This window comes from Dendrobates tinctorius, unplaced genomic scaffold (genome assembly GCF_039654945.1).
Source record: "Dendrobates tinctorius isolate UK_male_01 unplaced genomic scaffold, ASM3965494v1 ptg000502l, whole genome shotgun sequence".
Taxonomy (NCBI): domain Eukaryota; kingdom Metazoa; phylum Chordata; class Amphibia; order Anura; family Dendrobatidae; genus Dendrobates; species Dendrobates tinctorius.
This window is the reverse complement of record NW_027362161.1, coordinates 436,664-455,610: the sequence shown is the minus strand read 5'-3', so window position 1 is coordinate 455,610 and position 18,947 is coordinate 436,664. Positions and strand designations below refer to the sequence as shown.

Below are 18,947 nucleotides of genomic sequence, written 5' to 3'. Positions count from 1 at the left end.
GGAGGCCAGGGTCGCATTACAGGGGGGACACAGCTGAGCCCAAGAGCTGACACTCCACTGCACTGAGGCCTCTAATGGAGGAGGCTGGGGTCACATTACAGGGAGGACACAGCTGAGTCCAAGAGCTGACACTCTACTGCACTGAGGCCTCTAATGGAGGAGGCCGGGGTCACATTACAGGGAGGACACAGCTGAGCCCAAGAGCTGACACTCCACTGCACTGAGGCCTCTAATGGAGGAGGCCGGGTTCACATTACAGGGAGGACACAGCTGAGACCAAGAGCTGACACTCCACTGCACTGACGTCTCTAATGGGGGAGGCCGGGGTCACATTGCAGGGTGGACACAGCTGAGCCCAAGAGCTGACCCTCCACTGCACTGAGGCCTCTAGTGGGGAGGCCGGGGTCACATTACAGGGGGGGACACAGCTGAGCCCAAGAGCTGACACTCTACTGCACTGAGGCCTCTAATGGGGGGAGACCGGGGTCACATTACAGGGGGGACACAGCTGAGTCCAAGAGCTGACACTCTACTGCACTGAGACCTCTAATGGGGGAGGCCGGGGTCACATTACAGGGAAGACACAGCTGAGCCCAAGAGCTGACACTCCACTTGCACTGAGGCCTCTAATGGTGGAGGCCGGGGTCACATTACAGGGGAAACACAGCTGAGCCCAAGAGCTGACACTCTACTGCACTGAGGCCTCTAATGGGGGAGGTCGGGGTCACATTACAGGGAGGACACAGCTGAGTCCAAGTGCTGACACTCTACTTCACTGAGGCCTCTAATGGGGGAGGCTGGGGTCACATTACAGGGGGTACACAGCTGAGCCCAAGAGCTGACACTCTACTGCACTGTGGCCTCTAATGGGTGAGGCCAGGGTCACATTACAGGGGGACACAGCTGAGCCCAAGAGCTGACACTGTACTGCACTGTGGCCTCTAATGGAGGAGGCCGGGGACACATTACAGGGGGGACACAGCTGAGCCCAAGAGCTGACACTCTAATGCACTGAGGCCTCTAATGGGGGAGGCCGGGGTCACATTATAGGGGGGGCACAGCTGAGTCCAAGAGCTGACACTGTACTGCACTGAGGCCTCTAATGGGGGAGGCTGGGGTCACATTACAGGGGGGACACAGCTGAGCCCAAGAGCTGACACTCTACTGCACTGAGGCCTCTAATGGGGGGAGGCCGGGGTCACATTACAGGGGGGACACAGCTGAGTCCAAGAGCTGACACTCTACTGCACTGAGACCTCTATTGGGGGTGGCCGGGGTCACATTACAGGGAGTACACAGCTGAGCCCAAGAGCTTACACTCCACTTTCACTGAGGCCTCTAATGGGGGGAGGCCAGGGTCGCATTACAGGGGGGACACAGCTGAGCCCAACAGCTGACACTCCACTGCACTGAGGCCTCTAATGGAGGAGGCTGGGGTCACATTACAGGGAGGACACAGCTGAGTCCAAGAGCTGACACTCTACTGCACTGAGGCCTCTAATGGAGGAGGCCGGGGTCACATTACAGGGAGGACACAGCTGAGCCCAAGAGCTGACACTCCACTGCACTGAGGCCTCTAATGGGGGAGGCCGGGGTCACATTACAGGGGGGACACAGCTGAGCCCAAGAGCTGACACTCTACTGCACTGAGACCTCTAATGGGGGAGGCCGGGGTCACATTACAGGGAGGACACAGCTGAGCCCAAGAGCTGACACTCCACTGCACTGAGGCCTCTAATGGAGGAGGCCGGGGTCACATTACAGGGAGGACACAACTGAGACCAAGAGCTGACACTCCACTGCACTGAGGCCTCTAATGGGGGAGGCCGGGGTCACATTGCAGGGGGGACACAGCTGAGCCCAAGAGCTGACCCTCCACTGCACTGAGGCCTCTAGTGGGGTAGGCCGGCGTCACATTACAGGGGGGACACAGCTGAGCCCAAGAGCTGACACTCTACTGCACTGAGGCCTCTAATGGGTGGAGGCCGGGGTCACATTACAGGGGGGACACAGCTGAGTCCAAGAGCTGACACTCTACTGTACTGAGACCTCTAATGGAGGAGGCTGGGGTCACATTATAGGGAGGACACAGCTGAGCCCTAGAGCTGACACTCAACTTGCACTGAGGCCTCTAATGGGGGGAGGCCGGGGTCGCATTACAGGGGGGACACAGCTGAGCCCAAGAGCTGACACTCCACTGCACTGAGGCCTCTAATGGAGGAGGCTGGGGTCACATTACAGGGAGGACACAGCTGAGTCCAAGAGCTGACACTCTACTGCACTGAGGCCTCTAATGGAGGAGGCCATGGTCACATTACAGGGAGGACACAGCTGAGCCCAAGAGCTGACACTCCACTGCACGGAGGCCTCTAATGGGTGAGGCCGGGGTCACATTACAGGGAGGACACAGCTGATACCAAGAGCTGACACTCCACTGCACGGAGGCCTCTAATGGGGGAGGCCGGGGTCACATTGCAGGGGGGACACAGCTGAGCCCAAGAGCTGACCCTCCACTGCACTGAGGCCTCTAATGGGGGAGGCCGGGGTCACATTACAGGGGGGACACAGCTGAGTCCAAGAGCTGACACTCTACTGCACTGAGGCCTCTAATGGGGGAGGCTGGGGTCACATTACAGGGGGTACACAGCTGAGCCCAAGAGCTGACACTCTACTGCATTGTGGCCTCTAATGGGTGAGGCCGGGGTCACATTACAGGGGGGACACAGCTGAGACCAAGAGCTGACACTCCACTGCACGGAGGCCTCTAATGGGGGAGGCCGGGGTCACATTGCAGGGGGGACACAGCTGAGCCCAAGAGCTGACCCTCCACTGCACTGAGGCCTCTAATGGGGGAGGCCGGGGTCACATTACAGGGGGGACACAGCTGAGTCCAAGAGCTGACACTCTACTGCACTGAGGCCTCTAATGGGGGAGGCTGGGGTCACATTACAGGGGGTACACAGCTGAGCCCAAGAGCTGACACTCTACTGCATTGTGGCCTCTAATGGGGGAGGCCGGGGTCACATTACAGGGGGGACACAGCTGAGACCAAGAGCTGACACTCTACTGCACTGAGGCCTCTAATGGGGGAGGCCGGGGTCACATTACAGGGGGACACAGCTGAGCCCAAGAGCTGACACTCTACTGCACTGAGGCCTCTAATGGGGGAGGCTGGGGTCACATTACAGGGGGTACACAGCTGAGCCCAAGAGCTGACACTCTACTGCATTGTGGCCTCTAATGGGGGAGGCCGGGGTCACATTACAGGGGGGACACAGCTGAGACCAAGAGCTGACACTCTACTGCACTGAGGCCTCTAATGGGTGAGGCCGGGGTCACATTACAGGGGGACACAGCTGAGCCCAAGAGCTGACACTCTACTGCACTGAGGCCTCTAATGGGGGAGGCTGGGGTCACATTACAGGGGGGACACAGCTGAGCCCAAGAGCTGACACTCTACTGCATTGTGGCCTCTAATGGGGGAGGCCGGGGTCACATTACAGGGGGGACACAGCTGAGACCAAGAGCTGACACTCTACTGCACTGAGGCCTCTAATGGGGGAGGCCGGGGTCACATTACAGGGGGGACACAGCTGAGCCCAAGAGCTGACACTGTACTGCACTGAGGCCTCTAATGGGTGAGGCTGGGGTCACATTACAGGGGGGACACAGCTGAGACCAAGAGCTGACACTCTACTGCACTGAGGCCTCTAATGGGTGAGGCCGGGGTCACATTACAGGGGGGACACAGCTGAGCCCAAGAGCTGACACTGTACTGCACTGAGGCCTCTAATGGGGGAGGCAGGGGTCACATTACAGGGAGGACACAGCTGAGCCCAAGAGCTGACACTCTACTGCACTGTGGCCTCTAATGGGGGAGGCCGGGGTCACATTACAGGGGGGACACAGCTGAGTCCAAGAGCTGACACTCTACTGCACTGAGGCCTGTAATGGGTGAGGCTGGGGTCACATTACAGGGGGACACAGCTGAGCCCAAGAGCTGACACTGTACTGCACTGAGGCCTCTAATGGGGGAGGCAGGGGTCACATTACAGGGAGGACACAGCTGAGCCCAAGAGCTGACACTCTACTGCACTGTGGCCTCTAATGGGGGAGGCCGGGGTCACATTACAGGGGGGACACAGCTGAGTCCAAGAGCTGACACTCTACTGCACTGAGGCCTCTAATGGGGGAGGCTGGGGTCACATTACAGGGGGGACACAACTGAGCCCAAGAGCTGACACTCTACTGCACTGTGGCCTCTAATGGGGGAGGCTGGGGTCACATTACAGGGGGGACACAACTGAGCCCAAGAGCTGACACTCTACTGCACTGAGACCTCTAATGGGGGAGGGGGAGGGAGGTCTCTAATGGGGGAGGCCGGGGTCACATTACAGGGAGGACACAGCTGAGCCCAAGAGCTGACACTCTACTGCACTGTGGCCTCTAATGGGGGAGGCCGGGGTCACATTACAGGGGGGACACAGCTGAGTCCAAGAGCTGACACTCTACTGCACTGAGGCCTCTAATGGGGGAGGCTGGGGTCACATTACAGGGGGGACACAACTGAGCCCAAGAGCTGACACTCTACTGCACTGTGGCCTCTAATGGGGGAGGCTGGGGTCACATTACAGGGGGGACACAACTGAGCCCAAGAGCTGACACTCTACTGCACTGAGACCTCTAATGGGGGAGGGGGAGGGAGGTCTCTAATGGGGGAGGCCGGGGTCACATTACAGGGAGGACACAGCTGAGCCCAAGAGCTGACACTCTACTGCACTGTGGCCTCTAATGGGGGAGGCCGGGGTCACATTACAGGGGGGACACAGCTGAGTCCAAGAGCTGACACTCTACTGCACTGAGACCTCTAATGGGGGAGGGGGAGGGAGGTCTCTAATGGGGGAGGCCGGGGTCACATTACAGGGAGGACACAGCTGAGCCCAAGAGCTGACACTCTACTGCATTGTGGCCTCTAATGGGGGAGGCCGGGGTCACATTACAGGGGGGACACAGCTGAGACCAAGAGCTGACACTCTACTGCACTGAGGCCTCTAATGGGGGAGGCCGGGGTCACATTACAGGGGGGACACAGCTGAGCCCAAGAGCTGACACTGTACTGCACTGAGGCCTCTAATGGGTGAGGCTGGGGTCACATTACAGGGGGGACACAGCTGAGACCAAGAGCTGACACTCTACTGCACTGAGGCCTCTAATGGGTGAGGCCGGGGTCACATTACAGGGGGGACACAGCTGAGCCCAAGAGCTGACACTGTACTGCACTGAGGCCTCTAATGGGGGAGGCAGGGGTCACATTACAGGGAGGACACAGCTGAGCCCAAGAGCTGACACTCTACTGCACTGTGGCCTCTAATGGGGGAGGCCGGGGTCACATTACAGGGGGGACACAGCTGAGTCCAAGAGCTGACACTCTACTGCACTGAGGCCTGTAATGGGTGAGGCTGGGGTCACATTACAGGGGGACACAGCTGAGCCCAAGAGCTGACACTGTACTGCACTGAGGCCTCTAATGGGGGAGGCAGGGGTCACATTACAGGGAGGACACAGCTGAGCCCAAGAGCTGACACTCTACTGCACTGTGGCCTCTAATGGGGGAGGCCGGGGTCACATTACAGGGGGGACACAGCTGAGTCCAAGAGCTGACACTCTACTGCACTGAGGCCTCTAATGGGGGAGGCTGGGGTCACATTACAGGGGGGACACAACTGAGCCCAAGAGCTGACACTCTACTGCACTGTGGCCTCTAATGGGGGAGGCCGGGGTCACATTACAGGGGGGACACAACTGAGTCCAAGAGCTGACACTCTACTGCACTGAGGCCTCTAATGGGGGAGGCTGGGGTCACATTACAGGGGGGACACAACTGAGCCCAAGAGCTGACACTCTACTGCACTGAGACCTCTAATGGGGGAGGGGGAGGGAGGTCTCTAATGGGGGAGGCCGGGGTCACATTACAGGGAGGACACAGCTGAGCCCAAGAGCTGACACTCTACTGCACTGTGGCCTCTAATGGGGGAGGCCGGGGTCACATTACAGGGGGGACACAGCTGAGTCCAAGAGCTGACACTCTACTGCACTGAGACCTCTAATGGGGGAGGGGGAGGGAGGCCTCTAATGGGGGAGGCCGGGGTCACATTACAGGGCGGGACAGGTACAGGTGATCAGACTGTTCACACAGAGACACAAGAGATTATACAGATACCAAGAGACTGCAGATACGGAGAGATCCACAGACTGCACAGACTGACAAAGTGCGTGCACAGAGACAGAGGCCTGGAGGACAAATGCTAAGAGACCGCCGGAGCCATGAGACAGGCGGGGACAGAGGCAGGAGTCACAGGTTGTGGTGACAGGAGAAAGTAGTAGGAGGAGAGATGACAGGTATATAGTCATTGAGACTGCACAATCTGGAGAGACGGCGGGTGTATGCAGAGAGTCTCATAGAGTGCAGGCCTCAAGCCACAAGAGACAGGCACCCTGGTGTGGATTCAGACTGCTCGTCTGCTCTTTGTTCGTCTTGCAGGTGAGTGGACCTGTGGGATCCATGTTATGTCTGTCATTAATTGGGGCCCAAAATGACGGGGCCCTGTATTTCAGCTCCCCATGTGATGGAATGTGGGGTCCCGGGGGTCGTCACCTGCTCACAAGTGGCCCCTCTCACCTCTGCCTGCATTGTAAGGAGAGAGTGAACGTGCAAGAGGCAACCGTCCATGTCCTGCTATTACCGGGGGCCGAGTGTGTGTCCATGTAATGTAGTGTGTGTAACACTAAGTGAGTGTCCGTGTAGTGTGAGTGTCCGTGTAGTGTGAGTGTAACACTAAGTGTGTGTCTGTGTAATGTAGTGTGAGTGTCTGTGTAGTGAGTGTAACACTACGTGTGTGTCCGTGTAGTGTGAGTGTAACGCTAAGTGTGTGTCCGTGTAATGTAGTGTGAGTGTAACACTGAGTGTCTGTGTAGTGAGTGTAACACTAAGTGAGTGTCCGTGTAGTGTGAGTGTAACACTAAATGAGTGTCCGTGTAGTGTGAGTGTAACACTAAATGTGTGTCCGTGTAGTGTGAATGTAACACTAAGTGAGTGTCTGTGTAATGTAGTGTGAGTGTAACACTGAGTGTCCGTGTAGTGAGTGTAACACTAAGTGAGTGTCCGTGTAGTGTGAGTGTAACACTAAATGTGTGTCCGTGTAGTGTGAATGTAACACTAAGTGAGTGTCTGTGTAATGTAGTGTGAGTGTAACACTGAGTGTCCGTGTAGTGAGTGTAACACTAAGTGTGTGTCCATGTAGCGTGAGTGTAACACTAAATGTGTCTGTGTAATGTAGTGTGAGTGTAACACTGTCTGTGTAGTGTGAGTGTAACACTAAGTGGTGTCCATGTAGTGTGAGTGTAACACTAAGTGTGTGTCCATGTAATGTAGTGTGAGTGTAACACTAAGTGTGTGTCCGTGTATTGTGAGTGTAACACTAAGTGTGTGTCCGTGTAGCGTGAGTGTAACACTAAATGTGTCTGTGTAATGTAGTGTGAGTGTAACACTGTCTGTGTAGTGTGAGTGTAACACTAAGTGTGTGTCCATGTAATGTAGTGTGAGTGTAACACTGTGTAGTGTGAGTGTAACACTAAGTGTGTGTCCATGTAATGTAGTGTGAGTGTAACACTGTGTAGTGTGAGTGTAACACTAAGTGTGTGTCCATGTAATGTAGTGTGAGTGTAACACTGTGTAGTGTGAGTGTAACACTAAGTGGTGTCCATGTAGTGTGAGTGTAACACTAAGTGGTGTCCATGTAGTGTGAGTGTAACACTAAGTGTGTGTCCATGTAATGTAGTGTGAGTGTAACACTAAGTGTGTGTCCGTGTAGCATGAGTGTAACACTAAGTGTGTGTCCGTGTAGTGTGAGTGTAAGGCCGGGTCACACTGGTGAGGAATACGGGAGAGTGAGAGGCGCAAAAAGCACGCATTACACACGGACCAATGATTTTCTATGGGGCAGCTCCCATCAGCCGTATATTTCTCCTCCGTATCCTACGGTCCGTGCCACTCGCAGCATGCTGGGACTGTCAGCGTACTACGCCCGTAATACGCCAATGCAAGTCAATGGGTGCGCAAGAAATACGGATTACACACGGACCACACATGTGACTTGCGAGAAATACGCAAGTCACATGTGTCTTTTAGAAACCCTGTCATAGGGCTCCATTATATGTCCATTTTGCAAGCCTGCGAGAAAATCTCAGCATACGGATTACATACGGATGCTGACATGCGCAAAATACGCGACCGCACCTTGATTACGGATGACATACGGAGCACTGTTTAGGGGTCTGTCATCCGTATTACGCCTGTAAAATACTGACCGTATTTTGCGCTGGTTAGTGTGACTCCAGCCTAACACTGAGTGTCCATGTAGTGTGAGTGTAACACTGAGTGTCCATGTAGTGTGAGTGTAACACTGAGTGTCTGTGTAGTGTGAGTGTAACACTGAGTGTCCGTGTAGTGTGAGTGTAACACTGAGTGTCCGTGTAGTGTGAGTGTAACACTAAGTGTCCGTGTAGTGTGAGTGTAACACTGAGTGTCCATGTAGTGTGAGTGTAAGACTAAGTGAGTGTCTCTGTATTGTAGTGTGAGTGTAAGGCTGTGTGCAGACGCTGCGGAATCCGCTGCGGATTCATCCACGCGGATTTTGCAAAAACCGCAGGTCAAAAGACCTGCGGATTATCTGCGGTTTTGCACTGCGGTTCCACCATCTCCACAATGGTGGAGATAGGAAACCGCTGCGGATTCCGCAGAAAGAATTGACATGTCAATTCTTTCTGCGGTTTCAAAACCACAGGAAAACCGCGCGGAAAAATCTGCACCGTCTACACAGCAGTTTTTGTTTCCCATTCAATTGAATAGTACTGTACACCGCAGCTAAAACTGCTGCGCGTCCGCAGCGGCCAAAACAGCTGCGGAGCCGCAGCAGAAACTGCAGCGTGTGCACACACCCTAACACTAAGTGTGTGTCCGTGTATTGTGAGTGTAACACTAAGTGTGTGTCCGTGTAGTGTGAGTGTAACACTAAGTGAGTGTCTGTGTAATGTAGTGTGAGTGTCCGTGTAGTGTGAGTGTAACGCTAAGTGTGTGTCCGTGTAATGTAGTGTGAGTGTAACACTGTCTGTGTAGTGTGAGTGTAACACTAAGTGTGTGTCTGTGTAGTGAGTGTAACACTAAGTGTGTGTCTGTGTAGTGTGAGTGTAACGCTAAGTGTGTGTCCATGTAGCGTGAGTGTAACACTAAATGTGTCCGTGTAATGTAGTGTGAGTGTAACACTGTCTGTGTAGCATGAGTGTAACACTAAGTGTGTGTCCGTGTAGTGTGAGTGTAACACTAAGTGTGTGTCTGTGTAGCATGAGTGTAACACTAAGTGTGTGTCCGTGTAGTGTGAGTGTAACACTAAGTGAGTGTCCGTGTAGCATGAGTGTAACACTAAGTGTGTGTCCGTGTAGTGTGAGTGTAACGCTAAGTGTGTGTCCGTGTAATGTAATGTGAGTGTAACACTGTCTGTGTAGTGTGAGTGTAACACTAAGTGTGTGTCTGTGTAGTGTGAGTGTAACACTAAGTGTGTGTCTGTGTAGTGTGAGTGTAACGCTAAGTGTGTGTCCATGTAGCGTGAGTGTAACACTAAATGTGTCCGTGTAATGTAGTGTGAGTGTAACACTGTCTGTGTAGCGTGAGTGTAACACTAAGTGTGTGTCCATGTAGTGTGAGTGTAACACTAAGTGTGTGTCCATGTAGTGTGAGTGTAACACTAAGTGTGTGTCCGTGTAGCGTGAGTGTAACACTAAGTGAGTGTCCGTGTAGCATGAGTGTAACACTAAGTGTGTGTCCGTGTAGTGTGAGTGTAACGCTAAGTGTGTGTCCGTGTAATGTAGTGTGAGTGTAACACTGTCTGTGTAGTGTGAGTGTAACACTAAGTGTGTGTCCATGTAATGTAGTGTGAGTGTAACACTAAGTGTGCGTTCGTGTAGCGTGAGTGTAACACTAAGTGTGTGTCCGTGTAATGTAGTGTGAGTGTAACACTAAGTGTGTGTCCATGTAATGTAGTGTGAGTGTAACACTAAGTGTGCGTTCGTGTAGCGTGAGTGTAACACTAAGTGTGTGTCCATGTAATGTAGTGTGAGTGTAACACTAAGTGTGCGTTCGTGTAGCGTGAGTGTAACACTAAGTGTGTGTCCATGTAATGTAGTGTGAGTGTAACACTAAGTGTGTGTCCATGTAATGTAGTGTGAGTGTAACACTAAGTGTGCGTTCGTGTAGCGTGAGTGTAGCACTAAATGTGTCTGTGTAATGTAGTGTGAGTGTAACACTAAGTGTGTTTCCATGTAATGTAGTGTGAGTGTAACAGTAAGTGAGTGTCCGTGTAGTGAGTGTAACACTAAATGTATGTCCATGTAGTGTGAGTGTAACACTAAGTGTGTGTCCGTGTATTGTGAGTGTAACACTAAGTGTGTGTCCGTGTAGTGTGTGTCTGTGTAATGTAGTGTGAGTGTAACACTAAGTGTGTGTCCGTGTAGTGTGAGTGTAACGCTAAGTGTGTGTCCGTGTAATGTATTGTGAGTGTAACACTGTCTGTGTAGTGTGAGTGTAACACTAAGTGTGTTTCCATGTAATGTAGTGTGAGTGTAACACTAAGTGTGTGTCTGTGTAATGTAGTGTGAGTGTAACACTAAGGCCGGGGTCACACTGGTGAGGAATACGGGAGAGTGAGAGGTGCTAAAAGCACGCATTAGACACGGACCAATGATTCTCTATGGGGTCCCTCGCACCAGCCGTATATTTCTCATCCGTATTCTACGCTCCGTGCCACTCGCAGCATGCTGGGACTGTCAGCGTACTACGCCCGTAATACGCCAATGCAAGTCTATGGGTGCGCAAAAAATACGGATTACACACGGACCACACATGTGACTTGCGAGAAAAACGCACCCGGTGTCTTTTATCAAAGGCAGCAATTCAGTGCACGATACAGTAAACTCACACTGACAGGTTTAATAAAGAAAGAAAGAATAGATATAGACACATAGAATACATATATATATATATATATATATATATATATATATATATATACACACACTATCTATACATATATATGTATTCTATGTGTCTATATCTATTCTTTGGTTTCTCTTATAAACCCTGTCATAGGGCTCCATTATATGTCCATTTTGCAAGCCTGCGAGAAAATCTCAGCATACGGATTACATACGGATGCTGACATGCGCAAAATATGCGACCACACCTTGATTACGGATGACATACGGAGCACTGTTTAGGGGTCTGTCATCCGTATTACGTATGTAAAATACTGACCGTATTTTGCGCAGGTTAGTGTGACTCCAGCCTAAGTGTGTGTCCGTGTAGTGTGAGTGTAACACTAAGTGTGTGTCCGTGTAGTGTGAGTGTAACACTAAGTGTGTGTCCGTGTAGTGTGAGTGTAACACTAAGTGTGTGTCCGTGTAGTGTGAGTGTAACACTAAGTGTGTGTCCGTGTAGTGTGAGTGTAACACTAAGTGTGTGTCCGTGTAGTGTGAGTGTAACACTAAGTGTGTGTCCGTGTAGTGTGAGTGTAACACTAAGTGTGTGTCCGTGTAGTGTGAGTGTAACACTAAGTGTGTGTCCGTGTAGTGTGAGTGTAACACTAAGTGTGTGTCCGTGTAGTGTGAGTGTAACACTAAGTGTGTGTCCGTGTAGTGTGAGTGTAACACTAAGTGTGTGTCCGTGTAGTGTGAGTGTAACACTATGTGTGTGTCCGTGTAGTGTGAGTGTAACACTATGTGTGTGTCCGTGTAGTGTGAGTGTAACACTATGTGTGTGTCCGTGTAGTGTGAGTGTAACACTATGTGTGTGTCCGTGTAGTGTGAGTGTAACACTATGTGTGTGTCCGTGTAGTGTGAGTGCCGCCATCTCTATAATCCCCCCAGGTTATCGTGTAGTAAGAAGTCTGATTGTGACAGGGGTCTCCCTCACTGAACTGTCCAGCACCAAAGTCATTGGTGACATGCGGCCTGCACGGGCGTAGCCCCCACAGCACAAGTCCACACACCCAGCCAGGACCCCCACCTTCATGTAACGTAGCGGGGCGCCACAGACTGAGTGTGAGTGTGTGTACTCAGTGCACACTACCTATAGACGGAGGGTGAGTGTATCCTTGTGACACTGTGTGTGTTCTGTGGAGTGTGTGCACACCGTCCTGCAGGTGAGGGGGTGATAGATGGTTAGCTGTGTGGCCCAGTGTTTGGGAGTGTGCGTCGCCCCAGGCTCCTGTTCTCTCATCATGCGGAGGTCACACTTGTGTCTCATGTAATGGGGGCAGTACACTGGCAGAACAGAAAACACATCGGTGCCCGGGAAGGACAGAGACACGTGTGGCCCCATAGATGTGGGCGATGTGCCAGTCACACCCACCACACGTGAGCGGCAGAGCAGGGTGCGGCTGCTGATTTTGCTGTGCTCATACTCTCACCGGTTGTTTCCAAAATTACATAAACAATTTGGATTTAGAAAGTGTTTCTAATAAGCCGTCCTGCCATGGAGCGCTCTCGTGCACGCCCGTCATTACAGCCTAGTGTCACAAGGTGGAGAAAGAAGGGGTGCTATAGGGTAGACAGGGTGTGTGGCACTGGGGCGTAGGGGGTGTGCGGCGATGGGGCAGACAGGAGGTACGGTGCTGGGGCGTATGGGGTGTGCAGCGCTGGGGCGTATGGGGTGTACGGTGCTGGGGCGTAGTGGGTGTGGGGCGTATGGGGTGTGCGACACTGGGGCGTAGTGAGTGTGCGGCGTTGGGGTGTGGCGATGGGGCGGACAGGAGGTACAGTGATGGAGTGGAGGGTATACGGTGATGGGGTGTGCGGCGCTGGGGCGTATGGGGTGTGCGGCGCTGGGGCATACGGGGTGTGTGGTGATGGGGCGGACAGGAGGTACGGTGCTGGGGCGTATGGGGTGTGCGGCGCTGGGGCGTAGTGGGTGTGTGGCGTTGGGGTGTGTGGCGATGGGGCGGACAGGAGGTACAGTGATGGAGTGGAGGGTGTACGGTGATGGGGTGTGCGGCGCTAGGGCGTATGGGGTGTGCGGCGCTGGGGCATACGGGGTGTGGTGATGTGGCGGACAGGAGGTACGGTGCTGAGGTGGACAGAATGTGCGATGCTGGGGCGGACAGGGTGTACGGCGATGGTGCGGACAGGAGGTACAGTGATGGAGTGAAGGGTGTACGGTGATGGGGTGAGCGGGGCTTGGCTGTACAGGGTTTGCTGCACTGGGGCATACGGGATGTGCGGAGCTGGGGTGAGGGTGTGCTATGATGGGGTAGTCAGGGTGTTTAGTGCTGGGGAATACAGGGTGTATGGCGATGGTGCGGAGGTACAGTGATTGGAGTGGAGGGTGTTTGGTGATGTTGCAGACAGGGTGTATGGCGATGGGTTGGAGGGTGTTCGGTGATGGGGTGAGGGGTGTACGGTGTAGACCATGTTTCGGGTAGAAGGTTCTGCAGATGAACATTAGATCAAGTTTTGAGGCTCTTGATTTTTAGGGTTAGATCTGACATTTGGGATTCGCCCCTGTATTTTGCACTGTGATCTGAAGTTTTGGGAAGTGGCGTTACACGTGTGGCGTTGCATGAGTTCATGGGATGGGACGACATCATAAAAAGCTGTGAATGTTTTGGGTCCCGCTCCGCTGTGGCACAGTCATAGGTGTGGACGCCCCCGGCTTAGGTAGTGATAATATTTGGCAGATTTGGTGCTGTGCTCCTGTTTATATCTGGGTAGGGTGAGGCCAGCACCCCCGAGAGACATGAAGTCACCAGCACGAAATTCTAATGACTCAGTTACTAATTATCCGGAACAACATTCGTGTATTCCAGATCCGATCGTGTCCTGACCCCATTATTTGTCAGCTAAGGACGGTAGAGGGCCGGCGTCTGATGTGTAGGCCAATAGGGGGATTCCTGTTACCATCGAGCCCCCAGGATGCGTCATGCTACCACATGGCCAGTGGATGATGGATATAGGTGCCATGCAAAGCAGGACCTCGAGGTCCATAGCGAGGACATTCCCCTCCAAATTTATAAAAGAGACGCGTACTGCAGTGCACGATAATTATTACTTTATAAGCCTGTAACCTAACCTTGTCCTTTCTATACGCCCACACCAGAAATATTAGATGAGCCCATTGGTGACCCCACAGAGTATGGAACCACTTTCATGGTTCCTACAGTGCTCCGTGTACAGTAAGATGCCCCCACAGTACCCCATCACACAGTATGCTGCCCCTCGCAAAACATCCCAAAGCATGACGTCCTCCCACTGTGTACACACACTGCCCTGCTAACTCAGCGCACACTCTCAGCTGTGCTACATACACACACAACTCTCGGGCCTGTGTCCTGCTCCTCTGACAGTCACGTGACATAAAGGTCCTGTCAGGATCTTCAGTCTTCACATAGACAGAATGGCGGAGGACGAGCTGTCGGCTCCTGCTCCATCGTTATATCAGCTGTACATTGGTCCTGAGGACAGAGACTTGGCTTAGTCGGGACATATCATGACCTCCTGAGACCGCTCCTGAAATTCAGGATAGTCCTGCTATGATAAATGGTCCCCACAGTATGGAGACTTTACAGTGTGGTAACATTACCTATCTAATAAAGACAGAGCGACAGGAATCGTGATGAGAACCGGAGAGGGAGAGCGCACCTACACAGCAGATGGGTCCTGACTGACGAGCCCCTCAGCCCCAGAGACCGCCATAAATACTGTCACATTGGTCACATGGATAGGAGAATCCAATCACCACCTCTCACGGGCAGATGTTCTGGCCAGCCCCAGCAAAAGCACCTCATAGGTGGTTGTGTAGCCCAGTCAGCTGCTGTCGCTGACAGAACCCTGCCCAGCAGCAGCATTTTAGGTAGAAACATTTCCTCCAAAACTGTCCTGATGCAAACGATAGAGGCCAACATGGAGGCCAGACCCCATGAGGAGCCTCCCCTACAGGTCAAGTATCGGACGTCGGTGCAGGACAATGATGGGGCAGTATCAAAAGGCAGGACAATGATGGGGCGGTATTACAAGGCAGGACAATGATGGAGCAGTATTACCAGGCAGGACAATGATGGGGCAGTATTACCAGGCAGGACAATGATGGGGCAGTAGTACCAGGCAGGACAATGATGGGGCGGTATTACCAGGCAGTAAAATGATGGGGCGGTATTACCAGGCAGGACAATGATGGGGCAGTATTACCAGGCAGGACAATGATGGGGCGGTATTACCAGGCAGGACAATGATGGGGCAGTATTACCAGGCAGGACAGTGATGGGGCGGTATTACCAGGCAGGACAATGATGGGGCAGTATTACCAGGCAGGACAATGATTGGGCAGTATTACCAGGCAGGACAATGATTGGGCAGTATTACCAGGCAGGACAATGGTGGGACAGTATTACCAGGCAGGACAATGATTGGGCAGTATTACCAGGCAGGACAATGATGAGGCAGTATTACCAGGCAGGACAATGATGGGGCAGTATTACCAGGCAGGACAATGATTGGGCAGTATTACCAGGCAGGACAATGATTGGGCAGTATTACCAGGCAGGACAATGATTGGGCAGTATTACCAGGCAGGACAATGATTGGGCAGTATTACCAGGCAGGACAATGATTGGGCAGTATTACCAGGCAGGACAATGATGGGGCAGTATTACCAGGCAGGACAATGATGGTGCGGTATTACCAGGCAGTAAAATGATGGGGCAGTATTACCAGGCAGGACAGTGATGGGGCAGTATTACCAGGCAGGACAATGATGGAGGCAGTATTACCAGGCAGGACAATGATGGGGCATTATTACCAGGCAGTAAAATGATGGGGCAGTATTACCAGGCAGGACAATGATGGGGCAATATTACCAGGCAGGACAATGATGAGGCAGTATTACCAGGCAGGGCAATGACGGGGCAGTATTACTAGGCAGGACAATGACGGGGCAGTATTACTAGGTAGGACAATGATTGGGCAGTATTACCAGGCAGGACAATGATGGGGCAGTATTACCAGGCAGGACAATGATGGGGCAGTATTACCAGGCAGGACAATGATGGGGTAGTATTACCAGGCAGGACAATGATGGGGTAGTATTACCAGGCAGGACAATGTTAGGGCAGTATTACTAGGCAGGACAATGATGGGGTAGTATTACCAGGCAGGACAATGTTAGGGCAGTATTACCAGGCAGGACAATGATGGGGCAGTATTACCAGGCAGGACAATGATGGGGCAGTATTACCAGGCAGGACAATGATGGGGCAGTATTACCAGGCAGGACAATGATGAGGCAGTATTACCAGGCAGGACAATGATGGGGCAGTAGTACCAGGCAGGTCAATGGTGGGAGGAGAGGTTCCCAGTGTTTTGATGCTCCTGTGTCTTCCTCATTCCTCTCCTGTCCATACATGTTGTCTCTGATGTCCCACACGTGAGGGTGACGTGGTGCACACAGAGCAGGCGTGTCTTGTCACTCCACGCGTGTTGTGTGTGTATACAGCGTGGTGGAGGTGTACACCACAGCCATAAATCCCGGCTGATCGTTCCCGACGCACACACTCCTGACCGCTGCGTACACTCCTGACCGCTGCGTACACTCCTGACCGCTGCACACACTCCTGACCGGCGCTCTCTTCTCCAGGTGCGGAGATGGTGACGGAGGAAGGCTCCGAGTGGCTCCTTTCGCTCCTGCGGGAGCTCCAGCTGGAACAGTTCTACGCCAGGATCCGGGACGAGCTGAACGTGACGCGCCCGGGACACTTCGACTTTGTGAAGCCATTTGACCTGGATCAGATCGGAATGGGGAGACCAGGTAAGATCCATGATGGGGGCTGTAGTGCTATTCTGTAGGACTGGATCCCACATGATGGGGCTGTAGTGCTGTTCTGTGGGACTGGATCCCACATGATGGGGGTGCTGTAGTTCTGAGCTATAGGATTGGATCCCACATGATGGGGGCTGTAGTGCTGTTCTATGGCACTGGATCCCACATGATGAGGGCTGTAGTGCTATTCTATAGGACTGGATCCCACATGATGGGGCTGTAGTGCTGTTCTGTGGGACTGGATCGGACATGATGGGGGCTGTAGTGCTGTTCTATAGGACTGGATCCCACATGATGGGGGCTGTAGTGCTGTTCTATGGGACTGGATCCCACATGATGGGGGGGCTGTAGTTCTGAGCTATAGTACTGGATCCCACATGATGGGGGCTGTAGTGCTGTTCTATGGGACTGGATCCCACATGATGGGGCTGTAGTGCTGTTCTGTGGGACTGGATCGGACATGATGGGGGCTGTAGTGCTGTTCTATGGGACTGGATCCCACATGATGGGGGGGCTGTAGTTCTGAGCTATAGTACTGGATCCCACATGATGGGGGCTGTAGTGCTGTTCTATGGGACTGGATCCTACATAATGAGGACTGCAGCACTGTTCTATGGTACTGGATCCTACATGATGGAGGCTGTAGTGCTGTTCTGTAGTACTGGATCCCACATGATGGGGGCTGTAGTGCTGTTCTGTAGGACTGGATCCCACATGATGGGGGCTGTAGTGCTGTTCTATGGGACTGTATCCCACATGATGGGGGCTGTAGTGCTCTTCTATGGGACTGGATCCCACATGATGGGGGCCATAGTGCTGTTCTGTAGGACTGGATCCCACATGATGGGGGCTGTAGTGCTGTTCTATGGGACTGGATCCCACATGATGGGGGCTGTAGTGCTGTTCTATGGGACTGGATCCCACATGATGGGGGCTGTAGTGCTGTTCTATGGGACTGGATCCCCCATGATGGGGGGCCGTAGTGCTGTTCTGTAGGACTGGATCCCACATGATGGGGGCTGTAGTGCTGTTCTATGGGACTGGATCCCACATGATGGGGGCCTTAGTGCTGTTCTGTAGGACTGGATCCTACATGATGGGGGCCGTAGTGCTGTTCTGTAGGACTGGATCCCACATGATGGGGGCTGTAGTGCTGTTCTATGGGACTGGATCCCACATGATGGGGGCCGTAGTGCTGTTCTGTAGGACTGGATCCCACATGATGGGGGCTGTAGTGCTGTTCTATGGGACTGGATCCCACATGATGGGGGCTGTAGTGCTGTTCTATGGGACTGGATCCCACATGATGGGGGCTGTAGTGCTGTTCTATGGGACTGTATCCTACAAGATGGGGGCTGTAGTGCTTTTATCTATAGGATTGGATCCCACATGATGGGTGCTGTAGTGCTATTTTATGATACTGGATCCCACATGACAGAGGCTCTAGTGCTTTTTTTTCTATAGGATTGGATCCCACATGATGGGGGCTATAGTGCTGTTCTGTAGTACTGGATCCCACATGATGGGGGCTATGGTGCTGTTCTATGGGACTGGATCCCACATGATGGGAGCTGTAGTTCTGAGCTATAGTATAGTATAGCTACAGCCCCCATCATGTGGATCCCACATGATGGGGGCTGTATTGCTTTGCTATGGGATTGGATCCCACATGATGGGGGGCTATGGTGCTGGATCCTACATGATGGGTGGTGTAGTGCTGTTCAATAGGACTGGATCCCACATGATGGGGTCTGTAGTGCTGTTCTATGGGACTGGATCCCACATGATGGGGCTGTAGTACTGTTCTATGGGACTGGATCCCACATGATGGGGGCTGTAGTGCTGTTCTTTAGGACTGGATACCACATGATGAAGGCTGTAGTACTGTTCTATGGGACTGGATCCCACATGATGGGGGCTATAGTGCTGTTTTATAGGACTGGATCCCACATGATAGAAGCTCTAGTGCTTTTTTCTATAGGATTGGATCCCACATGATGGGGGCTATAGTGCTGTTCTGTATACTTGA

General features: G+C 52.8%; 1 protein-coding gene across 2 annotated transcripts in view; it reads left to right on the top strand.

Annotated features, from left to right (window-relative positions):
* The window catches only part of TNK1 (tyrosine kinase non receptor 1), a 66,671-nt gene that overhangs the window by 35,620 nt on the left and 12,104 nt on the right, over positions 1 to 18,947 (top strand). Inside the window, exons 1-2 of one of the 2 annotated variants that reach the window (XM_073564936.1) lie at positions 6,126 to 6,541; positions 16,736 to 16,906. In XM_073564936.1, coding sequence (XP_073421037.1) covers positions 16,744 to 16,906 — 163 coding nt within the window. In that variant the 5' untranslated portion in view covers positions 6,126 to 6,541; positions 16,736 to 16,743. Of the gene's footprint in view, positions 1 to 6,125; positions 6,542 to 16,735; positions 16,907 to 18,947 lie in introns of those variants that run through there. The other variant, XM_073564935.1, reaches the window with a different exon arrangement.